At 40.0% G+C, this 18663-nt stretch overlaps 1 protein-coding gene across 5 annotated transcripts in view; it reads right to left on the bottom strand.

Moving 5' to 3' along the window:
* TPK1 (thiamin pyrophosphokinase 1) overlaps nt 1–18276 on the bottom strand; it is a 311693-nt gene extending 293417 nt beyond the window's left edge. For 3 of the 5 annotated variants that reach the window (XR_004748195.1, XM_035317536.1, XM_035317537.1), the window contains exon 1: nt 17915–18276. Coding sequence is in view for 4 of the 5 variants with exons in the window: in XM_035317536.1 (XP_035173427.1) it covers nt 17915–18261 (347 nt within the window). In the remaining variant the exon portion in view is untranslated. The remainder of the gene's footprint in view (nt 1–17914) is intronic. The other 2 variants (XM_035317539.1, XM_035317538.1) reach the window with 2 other exon arrangements.
* Nucleotides 18277–18663: the final 387 nt, after the last annotated feature.

Raw genomic sequence — 18663 nt, 5'->3', positions numbered from 1 at the left:
CTCAGAATAACATAATGCAAGAAGTGTGGAATTCCTTAGGACATTTTCCAGACATGAGGAGAGGGAAGGGCACATACAGGAGAGACAATGAACCAAACAAGAAAGAAACAGCCTAAAACCAAGTTCTTTAAATGCAGAACATGCAATGCAAGGAAGAAAAGATACCCTCTTATGGTATTCAGAAGCATTCTTAGCTAGTTTTAGCCTTTGAACAAGTTGGGGCATTGTCTGTATAACATCAAGCAAACCTATAACATTGTATGAAATATAGCTACTTAATAATGAAGTGTTGACAAGTGCATTCTCAAGAGGAAAGGAGAAAGTATTTTCTCAGAAATTAGCTCTTCAGTTCTCTCCAATTAGCCAGCCTATACACTTACTCTAAGCATTATAAAGACCGGGTCTGGATAGGATAAAGCCTCACTCTTCGCAAGTACCAAAATTACCTTGCCACTCTCCATCACACATAAACCAGAACACCAGCTAACATCTACAGGACACCAAGCAGTACAGGCAGGATTCTGAGTAAGCTGGCAATTGCCCATCCAATCAATACAGGGTAGCGACACACAGGGAGACAATATCAGGTTCTGACAGGAGTGCTGTGGTAACAGCATGATGTTCTGTACAAAGAGCACTGGCATGATATAAGTCCTCTTCCACTCACTCTGGGACTATTGACAGCTCCATGCTGTGCATAGACAGCACTTCCAAAGACAGAGCGTTTCTGGTGACTTGAATGCTAACAACTGAATAATGATAACAGCTCAAAAGATGATAACGTTACAACATACAACATTTTAAAGCACATAACCGATCACATTTAATGGCAGTTGTACATTTAAGTTCCAGCAAGCCAAGTGAGAGTAACACCCTGGATCCTACATGGGAATCCCTGAACAGCTTGAGTAGCTCCAGCAAGCACTCTGGAAGAAATACTTGCAAAGAAACCCTTAAAGGATAATATCTGTATTTAAGAAAAAAAAAAAAAAAAAAAAAAAAAAAGAGATTCCATTGTCTCACTCCTGTAAGAAGTAATCAAAATATTAAAGAAGTTACTACATTTATGGTGATTTCACCAAAAAGACTAATCAAAATAACCAAAAATATTCACTTTGAAAGAAAATAAGGCTAACATTGAGCAAACATTATAACAAACTCTGAAAGCAGAAGCATAACCTACACAGAAACCTCCATAAGTGCGTGCTGCTTCACACTCTGACCACATCTTTGTTGAATCATACACGCTTTTTTGAGCACTGCAAGGCATAGAAGATGCTTCAAAGAATCTGTTTCACAGAAATGGAAAGCAAGAGACCAAAAGGAAGAAGACAGTTGCTCAAATCATTAAGTTGCCAGTGGCAAGCCATGAATGCAAAGGTTCCAAAATTCCACTCCCCTGTTCAAACCACGGCCAAAATGAGATCTTAAATGATTTTGCAACCAATTTCCATGTCATGAATGCTAATGCTGGAAGCTAAAAGCCCTGTCTCTCATCTCTCCACTCCCAGTAAGGGACTATCTCCAAGAATATGCTGAGTTGCTATCTTGAATGTAATACTTTCAACCACCTTAACTATATTAGTATAAAAAGCTGCATGGACTCCCTTGTTGCAGCTCCCACTAGGTTTACTTTGGTTTTATTTAAGCTCTTTTTCTTAGGGATACATTTAAGTTAGACTGTGTAAGCTGCTTTCATACCACAAAACAGAGTCCGTAAAGGGATTTATAAAAGTTTACTTACACAGTGTATCTCATGCCTTTAAATAAACTTTCTCATGTGGACAATACCAAGCAGTTATTTGTCTCCAAATTCCCCAAACAAATTTTAAAGCAAGGTGGATCTTTCCTCTTCAGCACAGAGACTCTATTGACTCAGTGATGCTACTCCTAGGCAATACCCGTTTTATTCCTTGTATCAACTTCAGTGATCCCCAGGGAAACTTAGCAGTTCCTACCAAACTACAAGGGCACATGAATGGAATTTTATAAGTATTTCTACAGAAGTCACCCAGACAGAAAATATTTGAGACACAGCACCTCTCATGATGGCCCTGCAAAGCCAGCAGAGCAGCACCAAGAACGAAGAACTCAGTGTGCATAACAAGTGCACCCAAGTGTAACTTAGCTGGAGAGATTCTTTCACATAGAGTCATCTTTGACAACAGATGCGCATTTCACACTTCCAATATGTTTTGATGAAATCTAGTTTTAGAATAATAACAAAAAAGAGGCCAGAGGAAGCACTGAGGGGTTCATCAAGTTTCTAACAAATGAAAGAGCTATATGATCTAACCAATGAAACCCTATAACTCACTGAAAGGTGAAATAAACACTATTTAATTAAATGTTCAAAATCAGTTCAGTGTCACCAGCTCTTCTGGACACATTAGCTAAGCAAGCACTGGAGTTGCAATGCCTAGTTCCAGTTCTTTGACTTTGCTTTCAATAAAAAAAAAAATAATTAAAAAAAATCAAATGTCATACATCACGGGACAAAACTAAGAGACAAGACAGTAATGTGATGTTAAGCTGGCTGAATGCTCACTGGACCCCATTCACAATTTCAAAAGTATCTGGATGCATTTGGTAAAAAGCAATTGACATTCATGTTTTCCTCCATAGACCCAATTAGATCTGATGTACATCCATTCACACTCAAATAGGCATAGAAACCTTCAAGGTTATTTTCTAATTACTCCCACATATACTGCCTCATTCTGAAAGGACTGGGAATCTGAACGTCCAAAAGATGCTACAGATTCTGCTGATGCATCAGCTCTCAGCACCTGAACTCTTAAATAGGGAAGACATTATTTAAAACTCATGACTTTCAATACAAGAATTCTAATCTCAGTCCTTCAATCCCATTTTTATTTGTGATTGACAGATTTTTTTAATGAAACAAATGGTGTAAGCACTGTTTTAATATTGTGAGGTTGTTTTAAATTCCAAACAGAGAGATCTGTTCAAATCTGTATCATTAATTTAATAACGTGTATTCATCTGAAAAGTGAAAAAGTTGCTAAAGAATGGTATAGCAAACTTTTACGCATGGAAGACAATCAAATAATACAGCTTCCCCAAAGAGGTTAAGATAGATTAATGTTAACATAAAGGTCACTTGAAAAGACTTCTCATTTAACACCATAGCATACCAAACGCAAGAATCCTCCCAGTTTGCTTTTCTCATAAAAGCAGAACTTTTTAGCTTTATTGAAACAATTTTATGAAATGCCACGACCTGCTTTGTTTCCACCATGGCCATTTTACTTCTGAAAAGTCACTGAATTCTTAAATTAGCCCCTAAACACTGTAAAATTCGGACTCCTCTCTCCTAAAAAAAAAAAAAAAAAAAAAAAAAACTTTTTTCCTGTTATTTTGTTGCAGAATTTGTAACTTGCTGTTCTGTGAACTACAAACAGCAGACAAAACAATGTGATCAACAGGTTGTCTCAGAATCACAAACAACAACAAAGACAACCTTTAGCAGACCAGTACTTTTCCCTATAATACATCTATTCAACTACATTGCTTTGCTTATGATGATGGCATTCAGACTGCCAGATGCACAGGCTACAACATAAGAAACATCAACATCATCCTTGCTGAAAGCATTCAGGGACTGTCCTTCAGATGCTGACATAGAAGACTTATCTTGAAAACTGTAATTAATAAAAATTAATAAAGAAAACACTATCAATACCATTATTACTACCTAAACTTTAGAGCTTGCCAGTAGCACATTTCAAAAAATACCATTGTCTCTACTTTACAAATGGGGAACAGAAGAACAGCAAGGTTAAAACCACCCAAATTACACTGCATAGGACTCAGGAAAGGGATTCAAGTATCTTCAGTTTCATGAGAACTGGAAATGAATAAACAGAAAAAACGCTATTGTTTCTACATCACTGAACACAAGGGCCCTTCTCAGAGTAGAATAACCAGAAACATTAATGTTTAAGGCCAAAAATAAATTTAGCGGTTATGAAGAACAAAAATACAGCTTTGTATGGAACAGCTAAAAAACACTGAACTTCAGTGAACAGCCAGAATGCCAGAAATAAAACATCTCTAATATATAAAATGTTGCAGAGAATTAGGACAATAAAAACTACCGTGAGTGTCAAGCTCACAATCATAGGAACAGAACTGGGGTGTTTTGTAAATGTGTTTATCTATCTTTGAATTCCGATATAAAGGTATGGATCTGCAAAATACCTGTTTGGCAAATATGCTTCTTTTGCTACTAGTTCTTTTGGCTGTCAGTGCTAGAAGATATACCTCTGCAAGGCTCTGAACACTTCCATGTCAAGCAGGATGCCATGAAAGCACTAGGTCCAGTCAGGGGAATTATCTGTACAAGATGAAGCTATTCCTGCCTCAAACACTCCTGAGCATTTTGTCATCTACCTCCTCTATCACAAATACTCTGAGAGGACTTGAGGATGCTTAAATAAGACAGCAATCGTCCATTCAGCATTCAGCCTTTAACTAATAATTAAGCTTCAGAATTATAAAGCTGCATAAATCCCTTCCTGATTTAGACTTGTGCATATTTTATCCAGAGAAACTTACTATGTCTGCCCCTCTAACTTACCCTAGTTATCTTGCACTGTTCCCCATTGTCTTATTCTGGAATTCCAACACCATTTTACGATTTGGTGCCTATACGAGCACATTTCAAAACTTACACTCATTCTGTTCATGTTTCACCCTCACAGGAGACTGGCTATTTACTTCTATCCTCTAAGGAAGCTCATAGCATGAATGACAAAATGTCACAAATAATTACGAAAACTAGTTTTATGCCCCTAAAGAATGAAATGTCTTCTTTGTCCTCTCAGGCAGGGTGTTGTCTTTTCTAAAAGCGGAAAAAAAAAAGACTATTGGCATCCATCAAATAAATTCAAGTCTGCATTTCATTTAGTAGCTGCTTGTACTTATTTCTGCATCTTGCTCCATTTCTTTTTTTTTTTTTTGGCATTACCCTTCTGTGCCCTCTATAGTCATAGCCCATTCTAGGAACAGTGGCAGAGAAAACCCTATTCCCTTCCCTACAGAAATAACCTATGGCTTTTCCTACTCCAGACTATCCAGGAACTTATGATATAGCAGTTCAGAAAATACCATTCCCAGCCCCCTTTCCCTTACCATTTCAATGTACTTTATTTCTATAAAGTAGTTGTTGGGAACTACCAAGCACTTACATTTGACATAACTACTTAGGACCACCAAAATAAATACAACTTGCAGACAAAGGATTAAGTAGAATTCATGATATATCAAGGAAAAAGAGTATGCCCCCGAGCTGTTTTCTTAATTACTATTGTCTTCTAGATTAGCAGCTCAAACTGAGTACATAGCATCTGAAAAACAAAACAAATGCAGTTGCACAGTAAAAATATCAGGTGTGTCAAAGCTGCAGCTTGTGCATCAAGATGTGTTGTGGAGCCAGCGGTTTTCTGCACACCACCCTTTCAAGCACTGACATGTTTTGACAATGTTGCTACCAATTCTGATTTTTAAATCTGAAGAGAGACTGGATGCCCACACCTCAGCCATCTGTCAATGCAGCATATGAATATGTTTCACGGAGCGTACGTAACAGTTGTACCTTGCGCCACTGGGAGTCCTGTAATTTGAGGCATGCATTCTCATTGGAGATAATAACAACTGTATAAACTGCACTGACAACAGTGTTAGTCTCTATGGTGACATGATGAAAATTGAATAAACTAATTCCGTCAGTATACAGTTTAAGAGTTAAACTATGAACTTTTTGTAGATGCTTTCTCTTGTGTATTTTTACCCACAGAAACCCATTTCTCCAAGTTTGTGGGAGAAAAAATAGGAGCCATTTTCTGAAGGAAGATTTCTTTTTGATAAATTGAAGTTCCTTTTGAGCACCAAGAGAGAGATTCCTAGAAGACTCCTGTTGCTATCTCTATAGGATACTTCTGTTTCTTTTCAATACCAAAGATAAACTGTAAAAACTAACAGAATAAGAGAATTCAGACTTACATTTTTTTTCCAAGGTAATCTCTCTGAAATCTGTAAAAATTCAAATGTCCATTAGCAACAGTATGGAAAATAATTAAATTAATTCAGAGACATATTTCACCGTCTGGCAAATCCTCCATAATTCCTACACACAGTTTTCAGTCCTTGTTTCAGTTTATGGAGCTCGACTCCTCATATTACATTTCATACATTTGTATGCTTTCAGTGTCATTTGTGATTTTGCTAAAAATCACTTTTGGATAAACATCATTACCACAATTCAGAAGAAAGCATTAGTAATTTACAGACAGAAGCCTTCAAAACTAAAGAAGAACAACTGCTTGTTCAACTAGCCCAGCTGAAAGTAATATGATTAACAGAGGGAAAAGGTCTGCAGAAAAAACAGGTCCTTTGGTCCCCAGTGCACATATACAGAAAACTCTCTGACTCTGAGATAAGTCTTTAAGAATCATAAGTGTAATCTGCTACACTTGTGTACAGCTAAATCTGCAGATCATCTAGTCCATTCCTCTGCCTCAAAGTAGAATCAGCTGTCCAGGTAATTGCTCTTTGTCTACACCTAAAAAAAGAAGGCTCCCGGTGACAGGGAGCACATCATCTTCCCAAGCAATGTATTCCAGCGCTTCCTCCTGCTGCCTATACTTTTTCCTTGATATCTGACTTGACGTTTTCCTAAAATTGAAATTCATTTCCTATGCGTCTGTAACATAACCAGTGTGCTTTTCCACGGTCTGTTACATATGCTGTCGGAGAAACTGTGAATAGGACAATTCTGCAGAGAGAACTTTTGCAGCTGACAGTGTCTCATGGTATAAAACAGCACGCTCTTTGCCAAGTTTTCCTCTTTCAATAGGTTCTTCCACTTCAGAAAAGCAACAAAAACTTGGAGCTCCTTCTAGCTTCTGTCATAATTATAAACAATAATAATAATTCCATATGCATTTGCCATTAGGAGAAAAAAAAAAGGAAAATTAAACAGTATCACAGATCAGACTACAAAACTAAGTTTATAATTTCACACAAAACATTACCAGCTCTTCCTTTGGATTCCTGAATTTACAATTCCTCTCTGCTGTTCTAATTTACATTATTTGGGCAGCACAACTGCATTTTAAAGTTCAGTTCTTTTGTTAGTACTCCGAAGTCTTACATTTACTCAGTTCCAGATTTGTTCTCAAAGGAAAATCGCTATTTATTTTTGTAAATGTATTCAGCAAATGTAAATCTACGCAAGAAACAGAATAGCTGGGCATAATGTTGTATAAGTTCAGCATAGATATTCCCTCTGCTGTCTAAATTCAAGCCTCTTCTTCTTCCTTGTGGAATTCATAATTATCATATTTATAGATAAATAAGGATAGAATCTACAGAAATAATTTTAAAGCTTTTGATAGCTCACAGTAACCAGCAGTAAATTCAATACACTGCGTACTATAGTTTTATTGCAATTTCTTCTTGCTGCTTAGGAACCACAATCAAGTACTACAGCTCATTTTTTTAAAAAAATATATATTAATATTTAAAATATTCAAATACGGAGGAGTATAGTCCTCTGAATTTCTGACTTTCATCACAAGAGCTCTGCATCTGCTCCCAGTTCTCAGAGACCTGCTCTGGGAGGTGAGACTAGTCACTTGATGCTCCCTGCTGCACTACCCCAGGATATACCAATTCCCTTCTTCTCCCATTTGTCTGTCCTGTCTACTTAAACAGTAAAGAAAAGCCTCTCCTTTGGTGGCCTAAGTGTTTCAGATTTATAGATTCAGAGGCCAGGAAAGATTGCTGTGACAATCTAGTTTGGCTGTTTGTATAAAACATAGCCTGAAATTCATTCTAGTTTAAAATGAAGTATACCTTTTAAAACTAGACAGAGCTTCATTTACATCGATGTATCTCGAGAAAGGTGGATTCTTCCATGACCAAACGGTTGGTTATTCTCCTCCATGTTAAAAATCTGTCCCTTATTCAAGTATGAATTTGTTCAGCTCTGATGTCCAGCCTCTGCGTCTTGTTATGCATTTGTCTGCCTGACAAAACACAGCTACTGCAGTATGAATGCAAATACTAAATTACAATACAGGTTACCTGAGCAGCATTCCTCCTTAACTGCACCCCTGGGACAGCTCTAACACTACCTTACTGGAGCTGGCTGACACTTCAAGCTTTTGGCAACAAGTGTGCTATCAAACATCTGCTGTGGCACCCCTCGTAGTGCCCTCTCTCCCGCACCATATGGTCATCCCCACCGACTGGTACGGCAAGGCCGTGACCCAGCTCTCAGCACTTTGTCCTCTCTGGGGAAGCCGGGCATTGAGCGATAATTTCGCACAAACTTCACACTCCATCAGCAGGAAAAACAGCCCGCTGCAAGAGAAAGGAGCCCTGCAGTGTTTTGTGCATGTTACGACACGCACCACCCATGTCCCTGGGAGAAATCTCTCCTAGTGGAGGCGTACCATACCCTAGAAGTTTCCTCTAACGTTGCTGTTTCTCCTTCAGACTGCCAACTCAGTGCACCCTGCACAACTGGGGTTTTGTTAACACAACTGTGGTACCTGGGGGGTATGAGATTAAAAACAAAAAGATCACCAAAAACTAGTCACAGATGACAAAGCAAAACAATAACTAGCAGATCTACTCTCCTACTGACTTGAAGTGTTTTGTTGGTACAAAAATTTAATTTATGACCTTACAGCAAAATGGCAAACTAGGACAAAAAATTCTTCCTCAGGCTCAAGTACCAAGACTGCCTACCATGAATCACATGAATACAGTAGCAGCAGTAATACCCATCAGTACGTAAAAGCAGCATTAACGTTCTTATGTAACAGAGATGGGGGAGCTAGCAAGTTGAGTTTCCAAGGGAAAACCCTACAGACAAGTCAGTTCAAGGAAGAACATCTGGTATCTCTGATTTTATTTCCCACAAAGGTACAAAATGACCGTTTAAATTCTCTGTTCACAGTTACTGAAGCCATTAGAAAAACTCATTTACATCAGGATGAAGCCCAAACCAATGGCTCAAAGCCTGTGAATACAGTGCTAAACACCATGCCCGGAGCAGATTCCGGGCAAAGAAAGAAGAGCTAATAGAAAGGCACTCTCAAAAACAGCAGGAATACGCCAGCACCCTAAAAAGACAGTAATGCAGATAACACCCCTCATTCTATTCTGAGCCCAATGCAAGTCATTACATCAGTCTGAAGCAAACTCCTGTGGCAGTGACGCAAGACCACTGCTGTCAAAAGTCTTGGAAAGACAAACGCTAAGCTGCCCTTAGCAAAAGTTTCCTCAATATTGCTGTTATTATATATTTTAAAAATAAAAAATATGAAAAAAAAAAAAATGAAAAAAAAAATCAAGCTCTCCTTTAGAGAACTAGAAAGGTAAATTTTCCTTATCACCATTTCCTCCTACAGATGGCGATAGGCACTTTCATAACATAGTTTAATGATTTCCAGGGTACCCAGATCAAGTAATTATGAAACGAGGCAGTCATACACTGCCCTAGAGCTTTTCTAGTTGCTTCTACGGTCACTCAGCCACAATGCCACATCCACTTGCGGTCCAAGTGTCCACGCAGCAAATCTTAAGGTACTTGACTCTCAGGCTGCCATCCTTAACATATTTTCTTTCCTGATTTCACAGTATGGGAAAGCACTGCTTAGATGGTTATTAAGTATAATGGTATATCTTCAGATAAAGTGTTCTATATGAGGACACAGACCATACTTGAAAGGCTGTGCAGGCTGAGCCTGAACAGCTCACAGGGCACTCATTTCAAAAGTGGAAGTATCACCTGTGTTAAAAGGATCTGCATTAGAGGCTTTCAGTTACATGGTTAAAGCAGAAATAGATCTTGACACCTGTAAAAATTACTGATACACAGGTCAAACTCTGCTGCACAGACCTTGCCCCAGCCATCAGGACTTCCCCCATACGTAATGCTCTCATCAAGAGCACGAAGTCTCAAAATGGAGTACCGGGAGACTGACTGCATTCACACTGCTGCTCTGCGACACAAATCAACCTCTGGAAAGTTTCAAGTGATTTAAGTTATACCATCTGCTGAACAACTGCCTATGTGTGATTTCAACCCAGCATTCTTTTAACTCCTCCTGAACAACTGGAGCTCCAGCCTATGCTTAGATCCAGCCTGTACTTCAATGCTTTGCTTACCACAGCTAAAGCACCTGCAAGCATAATGACAAATAAATCCCTCCCTCCCCCCCCCAAGATTTTTTTGACAAAGCATTGCCCATCTGCTCCAGAAGCAGAGAAATATTCTTTTATTCTTTTTACATATGCTTATATAACATACATAACTGGGAGTTACGTTTCTGGGAAGGAGAGATAGGCTGCCTCCTGACAGCTTTTGCCATGCCCCCACCAAGCAGCTGCACAGACACACTTCTGGGCTCTGTCACGGAGGTCAAAGCTTCTCTAGGTGAGATAAACTCTTGAAGCATTAATACTTTGTTGCAGCCACGTATTTTCCTTTTGCAGCACAATTAATTTCCTCATCATAGAGAGCTTTTGCCACCAAAGCCACTGAGCATTTCTGTCAAAAACTGTACTTTATAAATATTTCTGGACTACTCTTATCGATGCTATTGCTCAGGGAAACATTGAGCAGATATTTTTTCTTGTATTCTTCCCCCCAAATTAAGGGGCTACAGTTAAAAGAAAAAAAGAAAGAAAAAAGGGCCCACATCAGCAGTCACCAACTACAAAATAAATTAATTGTGAAAGGACAGGTTCTGCTCTTACTGAATTCACTGGCTAGCTTCCCATTTACCTCAATTGGCCTGATAAACACACACATCCCTCTAGCTTCTATCCTGCCAGAGAGGAGGGCTGGCAGACAATCCATCAACACAAGCTACAAAGAATCAGGACCACTGCTGAGAAAATTCAGCTGCCATTCAAAAAATGATTCAAACCTAGGAAATGACAGGAAGATCCTTCTAGTAGCTTCAATGGCAACTGATGTACAGTAAGAGCTGTAAGTTAGGAACAATCCAAAAGCTATGTGCACTGTGTAAAATTTAACTAAATTGTTGTTCCTCCTGTAGCAACTTTAAATTTTTAATTCTCTTTTTTAATGATGCAAAGGCAGTCCTACACAAACATGTTTAAAGACAGAGTTGGACAGCAAGAGAATCCTGTTTCCATGAATTACTTACATGCAGTCCACCACTGCTATAATTTACAGAACACTTTCAACCAGAAGTCTTAAGGACTGCTTATCCTTCTGTGTGATCAATTGTAGTCACTTTGGTGGAAGGACAGCTGACAGAGTTCAATCTTCAAATTATTTGGAAACAGATCAGATTGGTTAATGTCCTAGACACACTACAGACTCACCTCTCTTTGTAGATATCAGAGGTGGGGAATATTGGACAACGTGCCAACATGCAGGTGTGCCTATAAAAGGTCTCTTGTTGATTTACAATATTTTGTTCTGGATAAGATACACTACTTGTGTTTTCTTTTGTTTTCCTCTCCTCTGCTTTTATCCATACTATTCATCTACAGCACTCTGAGCCCAGCATAAGTGGTTTTTGTTATGTTACACAAGAAGAAATTTGTTGTATTTCTAACTAGTCATTTTCCAGAACAGAGACACTAGTTAACAGCACTGTTCTTAAGGGGCCTAACATTAAATCCAAATTTAAAAATCACTAGACACAAAAGCTGCTGAAAACCAGCCTATGCAAAAAAGCTGCTAGCCATTTACTGTTTTTCAGGTGGTTTGTTTGCTTGTTTTTTTAAGACATTGATTTTAGATTTTCTTCTAGCTGCAGCTGTTTTCCACAGAGATTTGATTAATGCCTTCAGATATTCAGATCTAAAGCACATCCACAAGTACGTCTGGCATTTTTTTTATTTTGGATCTTGAAACATCTGAAACCTACATGTATTATGTTTTCTCCTGTGTAAATAAACTTCCTCATTTACTTGCTTCATATTCAGCTTCTCTATAAATCAGACTTGGATGAGCTCTGCAAACAGGAAAAAAAAGAGAAAAAAGCCTCCTGTCTTCACTTCCAGAATGTAAAACTAACTTAAATACACATATACAGTTTTGAGATACAATGCAATACTAACACTGCTGTGAAAGTGATAAAGTATCTTAAGAGCTGAACAGAGGCATGCAAGTAAAATTCAGTAAAGAATAAAACAAAAATTGAGTCCTCTGTTTCCTTCCTCTTCTGATCCCTTCTTAATATTTTGCTCTTTGAACATCTTTACATGGTTTCCAGCAGTCCTGCACATGTTCAATTGGATAAAAACGACATGAAAATCTTTGAAGTCTAGAATATTTCCCACCTCCTTATTCAATTTGTTAAATCACAGGGAAAAAAAATAATAAAAGAAATATATACTACAGGGTATGATAAAATGCCAGCTAGCCTATTTCTTAGCTTTAAGCCTCAATCTGCTATACCTATGCAACTCCTCACAAAACTCAATATAAACTGATTTTGAAGTCCTCAGCTTACAGAAAATACCAAATAAATTCCTTTTGGAAGGTCCTAGGTGCTTTACTACCTGAATGAGCTGTAATGAGCATGAGTTTTTGTTTTAAAAGCTCCAGTGACATCATTATGCTCTTACACTTTTGTTTTGTTTTTTAAGATAACTTCAGCCCCTCCATCATTACATTCCCATCCAAAAGAAAGTCAGCTATTCTCTGTTAGTGACTGCAAGATAAGGAACTATTGGTACACTTACACCACACAGGATAAGAATTCTGCCATCCACAGAAACAGCAACTGGCTCGGATGCCAAAGTATTTCAAAGGAGCTGTGTGCAGGTGTACACCCACGTGTGTACCAAAGTAAGTAAATGAACTTACTCCTCCTAGCTCAAATGGTTAAAGAGGGTTTGCTGCCCTATTCCAAACATGCCATCTGCATACAAAGCATTAAAAACAAACCAAAAACATAACCAAAAAGGTGAAGAACTCAAGAACTCCAAAATCAAATGCTAGGTGAAAGCAACCATCCAATAGAAAGTGGTGAGGCTAACAGTGATGTTGTCTGCTAAGTGCTTTCTGTACCACTCCACTTGTAAGTGCACCTGTCAGTAATCTATACCATAATTAGCCTCCAGAACAACTGCTGATCCAGTACAGAGGATTACGAAGCAGCAGGGGCTGAGTGCTTAGAGCTGCCTCAAGAATAAGCTGAGGCATCCCCACTAACTCTCCCAAATGAAGGGTGTTAATCCTCACAGGCAATGAGGAACAGGAGCAGGTCAGCACCACGCATATTTAACAAAGCATCTTAAAATGGCTCTGACTAAAAAGCTAGAACAATGCAATAGCCATCTGGAAGTGCTCGCTAATTTGAGGAATTCCTGAAATAGACTTAAAGGACTAACATCCCTGGTAACATTCTCCAACTTTTGTGAACTCAGACACAGCTTTTGAATGATTTGATTCACCTAAAAGCTTTACTAGTCTGACCCAATGGCAGCAGCACAAAACCCACAGAATTATGAAGCTAACCTGAGCTTCCACCATGTTCAATATGCCTTTAATGTTGAACAGCTAAAAAAAAAAAAAAAAAAAAGAGGTTGATTTCCTAGCCCCATACCTGTCTTGATTTCCTTCTACAGAATTTTATATATTAAACTGCAAGACAGCACGTTAAAGAGGCCAGGCACAACTCCAGTGAAGGAGCATTTTGATGGTTACCGATGCTTATACCGGGCTGGAGGTCATTTGGTGCATGGCAAACACATCCCTGCTTTACAAATAACTTTCAGTCCTCAGTGTGAAAGGAAAAGGAACTTCAAAGGAGGAGTTAAAACCCCAGGCATTTAGAAAGGAATACAGTGTTATAATCCTTTCAGAGGTAACTTGCCTACAGTCAGAAACACTTCCAAAAGAAGACATATAGTAAAGCAAAAGACAATTAAGCTTGAGGAATGATGGAAGAGCATTCAGAGTGTATTGTTGCTTCCTCTTGTTCTCCATCTGTTAAATTCAGTGAAGAATTTTATTGTCCCTTTGTACAAAGAGACAACTGTCTTTCCACATAATTCTGAAACAGCCTTTGTCCTACTGGCTGTGGATGTAGATGACTTTGCTTTAGTGAGAGGTAGCTACAGTTCGAGAACATTGGAAGAATAAAAGCGAGGACAACTCAATTACAAAATAAAGTTGAATCGACAGGCAGATCACCCACCGATACTCTCTGGAAATCAGGATCAAGTCTAGAGCAGCATAACTGGATTTGATTCCAGACGGCACTGGCACACTGACAAACATTTCACATAATAGCTAACCAGAATATTCTATCCATGAGAAGAAATCTACAACATTGAATAATTTCTTGATGCATTCCTGTACTTTGGGAAAGGATGTACAAAAATCACATTTCCATAATCACAGGCAGAAGAAAAAGGCAAAAGACATTTTCACTGCTGACCACCAAATGGCATTTACAGTCTGCAGCTGACCTCACATCTTCTCTCAGGACCAGATTGTCAGAAGCTGCATTCTCCTTCTCTCTTTAGGAGCTGTGCTGTTATCGCAACACTGAGTAGCTGAACACATAGTTACTCATTACTAATCATCACTGGGCCTCCCAGGCAAAAACCGCAGCAGCATAGATGCATACTTTGCAATCCCACCACCTCCATTGAGGTTTTTCTCTAAATATTTCTCTCTTCATCTACCTCCACTGATGCATTCATGCATACCTCCACCTGGTATTCAGGTAAGTCCTGATTTCTAAGCATTTAATATTTTTGAGTGATCCCCAAAACTACCATATCCCATGCAGTTACATGTACATCTCACTGGCCCTTGAAACAAGGACCGAAAGAACGAATTTCAAGGTTAAATGCAAACTTTCTGATCAGTCCAGATGTATGTAAAAAGCTGTCTCAAAGAAATCATAAAGTCTCCGAAAGTTTGAGAAAGGTGAGATTTCAGATTTCAAACCAAATCTTAATCACTAGCTCTCGATGCACTATAGCTCATGAGCGCATTTGGTCACAGGACTTGGGGCAGGGAGGAATGGGGGGAACCAGCCATCCCACGTAGCACATGCTCCCTGGCAGTCCAGGGATCACATGTTCCAGTGAGCCATCTGCATGGCACAAAGCACAGCAGAAGAACCAGGTGTGCCTCTGCTTGGCAGTCCCTCCTCTTCAACAAAAGACGACCCTACTGTTGGGAGCTATTGGATTATAACCAGAGAAAGGTACTTTTCTGCGCCACTTCACTTGATATAACCAATAGTGAGCTATGTTTTCAACTCTGTGCAAGGCTAACAAAATGATGAATCACATCCAGAAATGAGTGAGAAACCAGGTCACACCATGGTATAATATAAATGGAGCAATATAAAATGCTCCCTGTGAGAAAATCCAGCTTAGAAATCTGGCACTGTGCACTCCTTAAAAATTTCAAGTTGTATTCACAGGCAACCTTCTTAGGGGATGCTATGGCACTTCTACTGTTAAGCAGTCACAAGCATAGTACACACAGCTCCTAAAGTTCATGGTATCAAAAAAATAAATACTTGTCTCTCTGCAGAGGTGCCTGAAGCATAGTCTGGGACAAGCAGCAGGAAGTAACAGTGCAAGACAAGGGAATCAACAGCAGAAGAAAACAGTCTTTCAAAGGATCCTATAGAAGAAAGAAAGCTACTCTTGCAAGGATTCACAGGCTGTAGCGTGACGTCACCTTTCATGAGTTTTCTACAACGGCTTCATCACAGCTTCACCCAATGCTGCTTCCATCTGACCCTTTCACAGCAGGGTACAGAACTTCAGAGTAGACTTCTTTGAGCCTCTTCACGATCTCATTTCATGAAGAAAGAAATGCACATTTGTTTCAGTATGCAATACTCAAATTCAGAGCTCAATCCCACTTTTAAATTACACCTTGTTATCCATTCTAAACTATGTAAAGCAAATCAACACAGTTCTGAAGTTCACAGAGCAGCTTTCTGGCTGTAGCACGGGGATTTTCAACTGTGCTCCACCTGTTTGGCTGAATAACGTTCAAAGTCTCTGAGCATATTAGTTAAGCACAACGGTTCCAAATTTCTACTACTTGGACCTCAATCAGGTGCCATATAGGGCAACATACTGTCTAACATCTAAATAAGAACTACACTAGTTAAAGTTACCAAACAGCACATGGCCCTGAAATTCTAATTCAAATTAGAAATCTTAATACTAGATTCCTAACCCGTGTTTTATTCTAGTATAATTATGAGCATTGTCATTTCTGAACACCCTCAAAAACATAAGTAAAATAACTGATATCCTCCAAACACTGAATGCAAATATTTCACTCTCTCCACAATAGTATGCCACTGTTTTTACACAGGATTGTAGAAAGTGACCAGAAAATCAGATACATTGCTATACCTTTATGTTATTGAAGACAAAGGGACAAAGTCCTAGTACTTGAATGTCCTTGCAAGAGCTCTATTCTATAACCTCACAGCTAGCCTCTAAGAAGTGTCACGCCCTACACAGATTAGCTTTCTATTATTTGGACACCTAAATACACATCCCACTGAGGCAAGGAGATGGAACTGCCAGAACTGCCAGTACTTTTTCAAGAAGGCTTCTGGAGCCCCATTTTACCTTCCCAATTCTGAAAACTCTATTTCTGAGCTCCCTAAGTAGGATGCCAGTATTTTAAACCTGTTGAATTGCCAAATAAGTCTGCTCAGCCTCACATACTTTGAGCAGGCTAAACCAATCTGAAACCCTGGTAATACATGCTTGTAATGATGATAAGGCTCCAGATACTGTACGTTTCATAGGCACACTACCCTGCATAACCGAGTAGATCCTCCGCATGCTTGTGGCAGCGATTTCTTCAGAAGCAGCACACTTCTTGTGGCCCAGCTGAGGGCTCTGCTCTGACAAGGCTGTGGGTCATCTGAAAACTGTGAACAGATATCCCAAGTCTTCAGCTCCAACCACACATAAAAAAAGTAAAGAAAGAGAGAGGGGAAGAAAAAAAAATAATAATAATCCAGGAAACTGGGGATGTGCGCTAGCCCTAACATCATACACACACCTAACAAAAGCAAGTATCTTGGAATATAAATAAATGCCTGTTCTTACACAGGGATAAATTCTTAAGGTATTATTTTTGTCTCAACCTTACTATCTGTTTTTATTAAGCAGTTAATCCTTATTTCACACAAGACGACATCACACTGCACTGAATCAAAGGTAACCCACTGAAATCTCTGCTCTGTGCCTGTTCCCTTTCTACTGCAAGCAATCACGCATCTCAAAAACACACAGGCACCGCGAGTTATATCCACATTTCCAGCAGGAATATTTTGAGTACAGCTTTACCTGTTACTAATTCACCTGCTACTAACTTTGAACATGCCCTTGAAGAAGGTTTTAAACACTAGAGCAAAGCACAATTAAAAAGATGTAAAGTGTATAAATATGCACTCTGCTAAGCTGCTGGCTGTAAAAACGTACTGAATCACCAAAAGCATATATTCTGTTAAATGCTTCCTTTCCTTCAGAGCTGATTAGCAAATAACCCGTACCCTCCCATGGTAGCTTCAGTCTGTGCCAGCACAGAGCCGAGACGAGCAACATCAGACCAGAACCCAGCTGCCGTGCCACAATACCCTTCAGCAGCTTTAAAATCACCTCATAGTACGGTACAAATGCAGATACCCTGATAACAAGGGTGTAACTAGGTAGCAAAGCAGCACCGCTGAACTCGCAGAGCGACAAATTTGCTTTAAGCCCAGCTCGGGCCGGCGGGGGGAGGCAGCGGCGCCGCGGCCATGGGGCGGGAGGCGGAGGCATGGCGGGGCCTCGGCGCCCCGCTCGGGCGGTGGGGTGCCGGCCGTGCTCGGCATCGGTACCGTACCGGCGGGCAGGAGGCAGTCCAGCGGCGTGAACACACGCTCCATGACCCCCCTCCGAAGCTCGGGGAACGGCTTCCCCCGCAGGCACAGCCGGGGCGGGGAGGCCCTTAGCCGCCATCTGCCGCCTGGCGGTTGGTTCGGCGCCGGGAAGGCGGGGCGGGCAGCGGCCGCCATTGGGGCCTCTGTGTGCTGTGGGGTCTGTGGGCTTTATGGGGTCTGTGGGCAGCCGGGGTTTGCTCTGCGAGACTCCCTTGCTGCCTTCCGAGACGCTTCCAGCAGCTGAAAACCCCGTCCTGACCGCCTCCGGAAGAGAGAAAGAGCGGCCCCGACATGAGAGGCTGTGCGGCATTGTGCTTTTCGTCCTCACCCTCTTTTTTTTTTTTTTTTTTTTTTTTGTAAATGCAGCCGCAGAGACTTCCTTTTTATTAAGCTTTATCTAGTACGGAGAGGGGTTGCACAGGGCAGAGAGTGATGGGCGCCGTCATTTGAAAGAAAACATTTGCAGTCCCTGCTAAAAGTGTACTGGTTTCAGATCCTGTAATGAATAGTTCAGTCAAAAGAGCAGTCCTTAATATGTTTCAGTCCGGTAGAGTAAACCGTGGAAACTGAAAAAATAAAATAAAATTGCAGCTCTGAACCTCAGCTGCAGCGAGAGCTCAGCATCGTGTGTGCAGCCCATATGCTGCTGCCAGCCGGCTTCTGCATCAGGAATCCAGGAGAGTGTCACTTTGGAGGCTTGCAGACTGGCTGC

Source organism: Oxyura jamaicensis, chromosome 2 (assembly GCF_011077185.1).
Source record: "Oxyura jamaicensis isolate SHBP4307 breed ruddy duck chromosome 2, BPBGC_Ojam_1.0, whole genome shotgun sequence".
Classification (NCBI taxonomy): Eukaryota; Metazoa; Chordata; class Aves; order Anseriformes; family Anatidae; genus Oxyura; species Oxyura jamaicensis.
Note: the sequence above shows the minus strand (reverse complement) of the source record. Positions and strands in the feature narration are given on the sequence as shown.